The following is a 12,045-nucleotide window of genomic DNA, read 5'->3' as shown; positions in this document are numbered from 1 at the left end:
AGAGTTAGTCTACGGGAATTTCTAAGGAGCATCTGTGCTATCTGGAAAATGTAAGAGTTGCTTAGTTTCACTTACTTCTTGGTTCTTGTGGCAGAATGGACTGTGAGGGGCTGATCTGTGGGGGAATACACATCTCCCCTCTGCTGTGTGCCACTTTGCCTTAGTGACCTGCTTCATTTGGGATGCTTCTTTGGGACAGGCTGCTGGGGTTTGCTGTAACATCCCCTCCTGACAAATGGGAGGGACTTCAGGCTGACTTCACATCTTTATAAATAGCCACTGCCAATTTGATAAGCGTGCCAGCGCAGACTTGGAGTTAAAACTGAAGGGGACTGATCCTTATTTCTTCCTTGTAAGGCTTGTAGAATTTCCCCTGTGCAAGGGAAAAGCATTGCACTTAGGTTTTTCACTACTATCTATCACTACGAGCCTTAGATTTCATCTCTTTAAGCCTACATCCTGTGAAATGCTGTAATTGCATGCAGCTGTTTGCAAGGCATCCTCTGCAAATGCAACGTATGCAAAGAAAGTGTGTGAAAAAGACCCAAGCTCAACACCTCCAAAATACACCATGGAAAACTGCTGGTTTGCCCTCCCTCCCCCTTTCTCCCCCTAAAAATAAAAGCTCCTGCTTGGACTGCCCTCCCCTGCCGTCGCTACCTTGCAGTTTGTGACATCCAAATAGTGGGAGGTCTGACAAACCGAACGAGGCAGTGAGCAAGAAATTCCATTCCTGTCGAAATCAGTAATTCCTCCTTGCTGGCTGCTTTTCTTCGTGGTGTGCGTGCTTTCTTCTGTGTCACTGTGTGCGAAGGGCTCCGCTATTATTATTATTATTTCAAATATAGCTTGCCCCGGGGCGGGGGAATAGCACAAGGAAAGAGCCGGCGAGCAGCCTATCTCTCAGAAGAAAAGAGCGAGCCTCGCAGCACGGGAGCTGGCTTCACTCGAGTGTGCAGTTTAGAAGTCAAAACAAAACAAAACAAAACAAAGCAAAAAGATTGATTCCAAATGCCACCGTTTTGGAGGAGGCTGAAGAAAAAGAACCCCAAACTGGCTTAATGCTGAAGGATGCAGTCAGACAGGGCGCAGAGCGAACCCAAACGCAGTTTGAGCTTGGGCTCTAAAGTGCAATGTAAGTCTCTCTTAAATTGTTTTGTTTTGTTTTTAAATCATAGTATCTGGGTTTTTTCTTTTCCATTTTGAAGCCAGGCTGGGCCAAAAGGTAGAATTAGTGACAAAAATCAGCACGGAGCAGAACACGTAATCTCTCATCTGGGGCTGAAAATGATCCTGAAATGCAACAGAAGTCAGAGACTATGGGGCGTATTATGGAAGATGCACTATAAATAAGAGCATATCTAATTATTTCAAGAGAAAGATGCCGGACGGAATCTTTAATCAACTTTCTTAACAGGGAAGCAAGAGCTCTGCTGTTTTGTATGGAAAGCTATTTTAATACTGCTGTGTTCAAAATTGTGTGATTACAGTTACCAATAGCAATAAGATGTAGCTCCAGAGGGGAGTCCTAGTGGCTGCAAAAGTTTTTTCTCTCTTATTTCTACAACATCTTTGCTCTCTCAAGCCTCAAGTCCATGGTCTCTATCCTCCACTTTGGCTTTGCGTTTTACCTGGGTTTTCAGTGCCAACTCTGGACTTCCTATGGAACAGCAAACAAAACATTTGGGCATTTGGAGTAATTCTGGTATGCTTTTCTATGTTGTGCCAATGGTAAAAATGCAGTTGACGAAGAATTGGGCTCCACCAACTTCTGCCACGGACAGCTGAGGAATGCAAAGACTGATGGTGACGAAGGGTGACCATTTCCTATTTTTCACCATTTATCTCACCGATTTCGGACTTAGCAATGGATACCCTATGTGATGAGGAGAGCTCTGTGAACCCAACTGCAAACTCCTTAATACAAATAAATCACGAGAGGAGACTCTACAGAAACGTTTACGGACCAGGAGAGAATAATGTGTCACATTTCTGTAACTTGACTGCAGATTCGGAAAACCTGACCAATCTTTCATGTGAAACTCCACCATGCTACTCTTCCCTCTTTCAGCTCTCAGAAAAAAACTGGCCGGCTCTGCTGACAGTGATAGTGATCGTTTTAACCATTGCTGGGAATATTCTTGTCATCATGGCTGTGTCACTGGAGAAAAAGCTGCAGAATGCCACTAACTACTTTCTCATGTCACTTGCCATAGCTGATATGCTGCTGGGTTTCCTTGTGATGCCAGTGTCAATGTTAACCATACTTTACGGTGAGTACGAGCTGCGGGATCTGCTGCATGTTGAGGGAAGCTTTAAACATTGCATGCACATGTTGGCATTGTTCTTATTTCGTTCTTACTGTAATCACTCCATGCAAGAAGCAATAGGTGTGAGTGGTTAGTGGATGTAAGAATAGACTGATAGATATTTACTCATTTGCTGATGGAACTGTCTCAAAAATGTATATGAAGATGCTTTGTTCTCCTTATTCTTTCATTATTTTCCCTGGCTTATAAATGTCAGTAATGCTGGTGAGAATATAGGGTCCTGCCAGTTACTTTGCTTTGCAAAAATGTGTGGAGGAACTAATGACTGCCTTTAGAGTAAAAGCTGGCAACCCCTTTAATTTTTTTAATGAAGTAATTCAAACTTAAAAATTCCCTTAACACCAACATCTTACTTAGACCTCCACTTATAGAGAAAGGCTGCAATAAATACTGTGGGAGTTAAAAACTGGATGGGAACTAATTCTGCCTAATTTTTACTAACATTTACAGAAGCAAAGCTAAATATCAGCTACAATACCATAAGATATTTAAGAATTACATGGATTATGACTCACAGTTCAGCCCCTTGTAGGTGATTAATATAGCAGACCTTTCTTCTCGTTTGTACTGAAATCATTTGCAGCACAGCTCGCGTAGGAAAAAGCAGCAGCCTGTGTGTTCAGTGTCAATATTGTCTGGCTGTTATCATCCCTCAACTTTGAGAAATGAGTTTTCCAGTAGCAAGTGGCTATAGTCGAAATAGAAGCCAGACAGTGCCAGGAGAAAAGTGAGGTTGTTTGCAAAGGTTTCTATAGCTGCATGGTTTCAGGAGTAGAGCTGTCTGAGTGCAAGGCTGTAACTTACGAGAGGTTTCATCCAGCACACTGGAAGTTTATTTCCCAGTTTCCACATTTCTACATGGTGCTGACATCGGTTAGCGTATAAGGCTGTGATTCACTGCACTAATTGTGCAATCACTCCAGCATCTGGAAAGGCAGTGTAAAGCTGCAGAAACCATCCATTGCATAAGGTGAACATAAACCCTTCCTGACACTGCCTGCCTCCCTGAGACAAGCAACAGGGACTCCTGCTGGCCAGGTTCTGCTGCCAAGGAAACCCCAAAGGGCCCGAAGCCCCAATGGATGGGAAATATCTGGGAGATGAGGACTGGCATTCCTTCAGGCAGTCCTGCAAACCTCCAGGATGTGGGCAAAGCAGGAAGGCAGCCCACAAGCAGCATCAGAGAGGCAGTATCACATGGTGACAGAATGGAAGAGAATGGCTTCAAGGCATGCCAGGGGGGTTAGAATGGATACTAGGAAGAATTTCTTCATGGAGTATGTTGGTTGAGCATTGCAATGGGCTGCCCAGGGATGTGGTGGAGTCCCCATTCCTGGATGTATTTAAGAGATGTGTGGATGTGGCACTAAGGGATATGGTTTAGTGATGGAATGTAGCTCATAGTTGGACTGGATGACCCTAAAGATCTCTTCAAGTCCAAATGATTCTATGGTTCTATGCCATCCATAGCAGTAATCCCTAGTCAGAATAAGGGATCTTTGTAACAATGAGGGTGCTCCACCACTTGCTCTGCAGCCCCTTGCAGGGAGATTCTGACAAATTTGCTCAAAACAAAGATGATTTATTTCCCTAAACCTTATCATTATTGTGTGCAATTCCCATTGGGGTTCCTTGGTCAAATGTCCTGCCTAACAGAGGCCAGGCAGACTTTTCCATCTACACAACAGCTCCAGCCTCCCACTGAAAAGATATTCTGCAACACTTTCACATTATCCAGGAAAGGTGAATATGCCCACAGAGCAGAAAACATGGAGTTGAGCAGCACTTTTTCCCACTCAAACTTGTTTCGGAACATCTCTTGGAGATTTGCCCCATGGCAGTATGGAGATGCTGTTGGGTTTATTGGCAGATGCTTCTTACCTGCTGAAGCAGAAAGACCAGGTGCTTCAAAGGGCTCCTGATGAGCTCAGAGCTAACTCTGAGGCCTCAGCTGAGGTGCTTCTGACAAGGTAGGACAGTACACAAGTCCTTCTCAGCAATCATGCCTGCCTACAGACTCTTTCCATAGTCCTTCTTCACTCAGTTTTCCCATATCCCTGGTTACCAATCTTGGCCAGCTTCACTTCTCCACCTCCTCTCCTGAAAGGCCTTGGGATAAAACATTTATTTTCTTGATACTATCCAGGTACAACAGGAGAAAAATCTTTTCTCATTCCAGGTGTTATTTGCCCTTCCTCTCAGCCTCTCAACCTGACAATGCACAGATGCACAAGCATCACTTGCCTCTTCTGGCAAGGTTTATCTATAGAAAGCTGCCTGCCCCTACACCATCCAGGTTTAGAGCAAGGACAAGAAGTCTGGAAGGTGTGACAAATCTGTTCAGAAAGAGAACAGGTGCACGTTGTTGAGTGCAAAAGTAGTTTATGCCTTTTCCCTGTGCAAACTATCCTGGCTTCACAGAGAGGCTGCTAGGAAGACATGCTTCTGAAATCCAGCCCTCACTTAATGCTCTCCAGAGACTGGCTTCCTCTTTGAAAGACCAGGAAAAAGATAAAACTTGTCCATAAATACCGTATGGCTTATTAGAATCAGTCACATTACAGCCAACCAAGAGCACCAGGAAATAGGACTCCACGGTGCTTAGAGAGAGTAAATGTAATTAGGCACAGACGTAACTCCTCTGCCTCTAATCCTTCTGTTGCAAACTTGGTTGTAATGTGTTTCCAAATGAGCCAGGCACTGCCTGAAAAAATTATATCTTCACACAATATCAGCTTTACCATTGTCCTATGCAACACACTCTTGGGCAGCTTGGGTAATATGCTAAATTAAATCACCAACAGACAAGGGAAGGTTAACTGCAAAACATGCCCCAAGAAGACCTACTGGTGGTTCCTTAGGACTAGAAAGGACCTTAGAATGATGGTCTTGCTTAACTTGTGCCTGCTTAGCAACTTGGATAGACTATGAGCTTGTACGATTTTCTAAAAGCCCAAGGTAGGAGAGGCAACAAGCACTCAGAGGAACAGGATCAGAATCATCAATCCAAAAAGAGAAAGTCTAAAATGAACAAATAAAATTTAGAGAGGATAAATGCAAAGTTATCCACTTAGAAAGAGATATCAAACCAACACCTGCTGGGGAAATTAGTCCAGGCTTCAGAATGTTGAAACATATCTGACTGTCAAAATGAATCATAAGCTAAGTATGCATCATAAGTATGATGCTTTTATACAAAAGGCACTCATCATTCCAGGTTAGATAAGTAAGAGCATTCCCTGCAAGACCCATGAAACAGTTGGGAGGCCTTCTCAGCAGCATGAAGAACAGCATCCAGCATTGGTCCCTGCAGTCTTAGCAAGATAAATTAAAAAGATTCTGGGGCAGAGAAACAAGAGGCATAAAAGTTCTGTAAACATCATCTGCAAGCAGAAGATAAAGGAACTAACTGGCTTTGCTTAGTCTGGAATAGAAAAAGATAGACAAGACGTGATAGCCATCTTCCAATAGCTTTCAGTAAGGACAGTAATCAATTATTCTTCATTACCAGTGGAAAGAATAAGGAAAAAGAAAGGCTTAGTTTGCAGCAAAGAACATGTAGGATTGATACTGATAAACTCTAGCTTTGGATCGCTGTCTCTGGAGTAGCCTAACAATATTCACTGATGATATTAGAATATCCTTCTTATCTAAATATGTGGAAATAAGTTACTTAAAGGTAGGTGTCACAGACATTAATGATATGTAACTAAGCATATTTCCTTCTCCAGCTGCCACCAAATCTGAAGTTTCAGTTTCAGAACTGAGAAGACTTTGTAGATCAACAGGCATTAATAACACAGTAATCACACTAATGAAAAATTCTAATGGAAAACTGAGAAATTCCACACTTGCAGTGACAAAATTCTTTCTCCTTCCATAGATTTGCTGCCAATAATTCTTGATTACAATATCAAACATTAGGAGAAATAGAGAAATTGTCAGACAGCTTCCTTACTGCCAGCTTGTCCTAGGAGTACATGTGCAGTCAGAAAAATGCTTCACAACAAAAGATGTGACTACATCACATTATAGCTGATGTCAACTTTCTTTTGTGCAGGATACACATGGCCTCTGCCTAGGAAGCTCTGTGCCATTTGGATCTACTTGGACGTGCTTTTCTCCACTGCCTCCATCATGCACCTCTGTGCCATCTCATTGGATCGTTACATTGCCATTCGAAACCCCATCTACCACAGCCGGTTTAACTCAAGAACAAAGGCTTTTGCCAAAATAATTGCTGTTTGGACCATATCAGTTGGTAAGTGAGCAATATTGCAGTATGTAATTGCTGATTTCTAGCTTTTGAGATGCTAAGACAGATACACATCTCAGTCTAAAACTGTGTTCTCTGACTGCAATGCTTTTCTTGCCACAGCCACAGAAGTGCTGTAACATAGTAATTAAGCAATATACAATCAGTAATGACAACATGAAATGGAGTTGAAGCTGAGCAACACAGTTATAGAAGGAATAAACATCTGCAATAAGACTGTTAGGTTCAGTTTTGTCTTAAAAATGTTTTTATTTCCCACACTGATTATCCACCATTGCCATAACATCTGAAAACAAAAAAATGATATTGACTGAAAAGATTTCCCTGTAAGTGCATTGACAGCAAACTTATTCACTCACTGATCTCACTGCAGCCTTCCAGTACCTAAAAGGAGACTACTAACGGAAAGGGAGTCAACTCTTTACAAGTGTAGACAATGGCAGGACAAGGGGAAATGGTTTTACGTTGAAGGAGGGAAGATTTAGGTTGGATGTCAGGGGGAAGTTCTTTATACAGGAGAGTGGTGAGGTGCTTGAACAGGCTGCCCAGAGAGGCTGTGGATGCCCTGTCCCTGGAGGTGTTCAAGGACAGGTTGGATGGGAAGCCTGATCTAGCATTAGAAATGGAAGTCAGTGGCCCTGCCTCCATTGGTGGGGGTTGGATCTTGATGGTCCTTGAGGTTCCTGGCATCCCTCTCTCAGCCCAGTGTGCACTCCAGCATATTTCTGGGTTAGAATATCTGAATCTTCTGCAGAACATCAAGTGATAGTGGTAGCTCTCTCTCAATAGCAGGGCAGTTGTGCACTCTCCAATGTAACCCAGACCTAGTGAGGTCCAACAGCATCACATGGGGCTCATAGCATGTCCATCTGACCAGATGTAGATGTCTTGCACATGACATATGAACACCACCCTAAGAACACCTAGCTCTCTGTAAACTACACAAAAAGCCTAGGCCAACTAATTCTGCTGCAGATGTCTCCCTTTAGATGACATGAATCATACATTATGTTTCTATAGCCATAGAATCATAGAATGATACCCTCTGTACACCATAGTCCCTCTGCTTATTGATCCAGTAGAAAACACATCATCATCTCTGTTCTTTCTTTCCCAGTCTCAGGCATTGCTAAGTGTAAGCATTCTCTGCACAACATAAAAAAGTGAAGCATTCATTAAGTTTGTCTGTACTGCATTTGTTGGTATTAGTGTGTGGTGCCTGCACTAACAAAGTCACAGAAAGATCAGAAGGAGCAAATCAAGGGTCTGTGCACCTCAGCAGTTTTCTGTAGACAGTGACTTGCTAGCAGAGCTTCTGAATAAGATCACTATTTAAATGAATTTAGAAAAAAATCTATTACTTAAGCCCTTTTGGTTAGGATATGGTTTATGTCCTACAGCAGGAGCGGTTTGCTCTTTGATATCTTGAGCCACAGATTTTTCTTGTTATCACTGTGGCAAGTAATCAAACATAGACCCTATTTAATCTGAAAGATGTAACTCCTTGCTTTACTGAAAGGCACACAGTGTGGCATGAGTGAAGATGGTATCCACTTTTCTGCAGATGGATAAGGACATATGCAAGGCAGTGGTGGATGTTTGAAAGATGGGCTGATAGGATGAGCTCTGTTTCATTCACACATAGATCATCATCAATAGAACACGGAGGTTAAATAGATACAAATGAAATCAAAAAAAGGACCCTGAGGTGTGCAGGAATAAAGCAGTGCTCAGCTGTTAGTGCTGTGGAAGCAAGGGACACGAGGAAGTAGGCTGAAGGAAGACAGTGTCAGTTCCCTGCTTGGGAACTGGGTCAGGAATGATCTATGGAGAATGTGAAGTGCTATAAAACAAGCTATAAAGGGTTTTCTGACCTGCTCATTGCCAGTCTGAGCTGAGATTGCATCATGGCATGTTGCTATATTGAATAAAAAAAATAAATTATGAGGAGACTTGCTATATCCTGGATTTTTCATGCAACTTACTGTCAGTTGGTCACTGATCCTGTCTTTATCACAACTTGACTCAGAATAGATTGGAAGTGGTTTCTGAAGAATGAGGTCATTTATACATCATTTACTAATAGAAAATGGTTTCTGAACAAAGAGGTCTCTATGTATCATTTACTAATCTTCAGGCTCTCGGTGCTACTTAAGAGTGGCAGTGCTATAAATTATTTAACATCTTGCACGTTCACACAGGAGCAGCTAGCACAGCCAGAGACAGTGCCAGGCACAGCACACTCTCCCCAGCTCACAGTGTGGCTGCAATTTCAGTGACAAATACAGAGGGATGGGAGTTTCTCAAGGTTTTGCCCTCCAGCATCGGTTCAGATAACCTTTGGCTCCCCTTGCCTCAACAGTTTGCAGTTCAGATGGTGCCCTGTGAACTCACACGATGCATGAGATGGAGAGTAAGAAGACAAAGAAAGAAATGAAATGCCCCGTGTTCCCCTGTGCAGAGGCTCATTTTGCCTGGAGAAAGCAGGGGGATCTTTCAGTTAGCTTAAATAGCTCCCTCACTGTCAGCATTCTTAGTTAACCCTCTTGCATAGCCCTCTCTAATAATTTCTTTACCAGGCTGCGTCCCAATCCATTTTGGCTTTTTTGGCATGGAAGCATCCCATGTCCAGGTCATCTTTGTATCCCTCTCTGAGTCTCTTCTAGCACTTCTAACATTATCTTTGAGACAGGTGGCCAGTCTGTAATATTCAAAGCATGAACATATCACAAGTTCATCCAATATCATGTTTTCTGTCTTGTCATCAGTTCCCAACTTAATAACCATGCTGCTATCCTTTAGTACACATGAAGCTGAATGATTCCAAAGTCTCTTTCCTGGATAATGCACATATGGGAAGTATTCCCCTCCAACTCATGTACAACACTTTTCTTCCTGATGTTACCTTTCTGCCTGTTGGCTGAGGTTTATGAGGAACTTTTATAGTAACCATCCAGTCAAGGGCTACCAGCATGTTTACTCTGTTCCAGCATCCACACAGACAGCCATGGATGAGCTGACTGGCACTGGCCAACACAGAGAGCTGCCGGATTCTAACTTCCCTCACCATCATGGTGGGAATCACTCACCAAATCCTACTGCTTGTTTCCTGTCTTTCAACTCATCCTTCACATATGAGAAGATCCTTCTTCTCCTGCAGACATAGCTTAATTTCCTTAGCAGTTTTTGATCAAGCAGTGTTGTGCTTCCTGGAAATTCAGAAATGTTATACCAGCTGGGTCACTGTCATACACCTTTTTGCTCTTACCTGCTGACTCTCATAAATGATTCTGTCTGATCTGTGGGGTCGTGGCATTCTCTCTCTGCAGAGACTCTCCTCATATTTCCCACTCTACCCATATCTCTTTCATTATGACTTCTAAGATATGTAAGTAATGAAATTTCCACTCACTAAATGTTTAATTTTCCCTTTATTTTCTAAAAGCACAAATTCGTCCAGTGAATCTCATCCAAAGCCCAGTCCATTTGTGGTCATCCTTCTGTTAGCTGTTAGCTTCAGTGATGTGAGACATATATAAAAAACATATTGCATAAAAAAGGACAGGCAGTTTGATTGACTTGACTTCTGAAATCCTGATTTTCTTAGTAAAAAAAAAACCAACAAAAATACTGTGCTAACATTTGTTTTTGCATTAGTGGAAGAAGAGCATTTAGCCAGCAGCCTTTCTTTTACTAGACCATGTAATGCCACAGGCAATTGGCTTAAAATGGATTCTAATTACTGTAACAGATTCTAATCGTGTCTTTAATTCTTAAATCATCCAGTACCCAGGGTGGCTAGATAATTAGATTATTTGTAGCTGTTGAAGGCAAAAGCCCATTAAACCCTGAAAATTATTCCATTTGTTTTAAAGCACAGAGGTCATTAGTGAGAACAGGTGTAAAATGCCCAAGAGTTTTCTCTTCCTAGAATAAAATTACAGTGAAATGTATTCAACAGCATTTAGCTGGAATCTATAGAAATGTAAATGGACCTACACTGAAAAAAGACAGGTAAAGAACCTTCCAGTCCTAGGTTAGCCTAGCAAACGTACTGCTAAGCAAATCAGCATCCTCTCCTTTAAAAATTCTTGACAGGGCGTTGGGAAAGAGATCATGACCATTAAGCCCTTATAGATCTCATTCCTCTGTCCTTATTTCTCTCTATCCTTCTGTTAATGATGAAGTTTGATGAAGCTCAAATCCTCTTACTCTGAGTTTTCTCTTTGCTTATAATTTCTCACTCAGCCTACACATCTGCTCACTGCCTTCAGGCAGTCTCTGCTCTCCCCAGTCATCACAGCTTGGATTTATTCTGTGCTTCTCAAGCAGAAAAAAGAAAAAGAACGAAGTGGAGTTGGACAAAGTTGGTGAAATTACCCCCATATATCCCCCTCTTAGAGTTTTCTGGTTTGTTCAAGTCTAGTTTGGGGATGGTTTGGTATAGGAAAAGGACCGCTTGTTATTACATGGAACATAATTACCAGTATTGCAAGTGATTACACACAGTGCTGTACTCTGATAAAAGACTTAAAGTTGAGCACCTAAATATGGAAGAAGTCCTGCCGCTAACCCTAAAATATCTTCTATGCTACACTCTTTATCAAGTTGTCAGTCTCTTTGCTTCAATTTCTTCTTTTGAAAACTTGCCTTTGCAATTCATAGTACCATTTATCATCATTTTCTTAGTTAACACTTCTATATTTTTAATATATTTGTGAAATCATCTGAGAGAGTGGGCGCACAGTTTTCTCTGCCCAGTTTAAGTATCTTAAGGGCAAACGTTATAGCTTTCATGCTAGGACAATCCCTTGGAATCTTTTCTATATGTGAATGCAAATGTCACCATAAAAATAAAATACCATAAAGAAACTGTCAAAAACTGTGACACAACTCATAGAGAAAATTGCATTAATGATGACTAAGGGTCATGGCATACAATTTCATAAATACAATATTAAAGCTTCATCATCATCTCATAGGGATTTTCTTTGTTATATTTTAAAGGCACACCGTGAAGCTCAGTAGTCAGCAACAGTTATGCCAGTAGAGAATTCTTTGCCATACTAATGACCCCACCTGCAGTAACATCTAACAAGTAAATGAGCTCTTCATGTGCACGTTGTCTGAGAAAATCTAACATCAAATGCTGTGATGCACATTTCTGAGTTGGATAGCACATGTATTCTGGTTATAAGGCATTATTTAAGATGGTTTTGAGAGACATAAATATCATATTTCCTTACTGATGTAAATTTTTGCCATCTTTACCTCGTGACAGAATCCTTTGTTTGATTTATTCCTCCCAGAAGAGTAAACACTTCTCATCCACCAGACCAACACCTTACCTGGTATCTCTCTCATAACTGTGTATGTTAGAAAAGCTTGCATTTTCAGTTCCTGCATATGTTTACAATATTTGACAAGGAGGTTTTTACT

At 41.6% G+C, this 12,045-nt stretch overlaps 1 protein-coding gene across 1 annotated transcript in view; it reads left to right on the top strand.

Annotated features, from left to right (window-relative positions):
- Window positions 1-676: 676 nt before the first annotated feature.
- Window positions 677-12,045, top strand: part of HTR2A (5-hydroxytryptamine receptor 2A) — a 28,471-nt gene continuing 17,102 nt past the window's right edge. The window contains exons 1-2 of the mRNA XM_015851787.2: window positions 677-2,273; window positions 6,391-6,591. Of these exons, the coding sequence (XP_015707273.1) occupies window positions 1,868-2,273; window positions 6,391-6,591 (607 nt within the window). The 5' untranslated portion in view covers window positions 677-1,867. The remainder of the gene's footprint in view (window positions 2,274-6,390; window positions 6,592-12,045) is intronic.

This window comes from Coturnix japonica, chromosome 1 (genome assembly GCF_001577835.2).
Source record: "Coturnix japonica isolate 7356 chromosome 1, Coturnix japonica 2.1, whole genome shotgun sequence".
Taxonomy (NCBI): Eukaryota; Metazoa; Chordata; class Aves; order Galliformes; family Phasianidae; genus Coturnix; species Coturnix japonica.
Note: the sequence above shows the minus strand (reverse complement) of the source record. Positions and strands in the feature narration are given on the sequence as shown.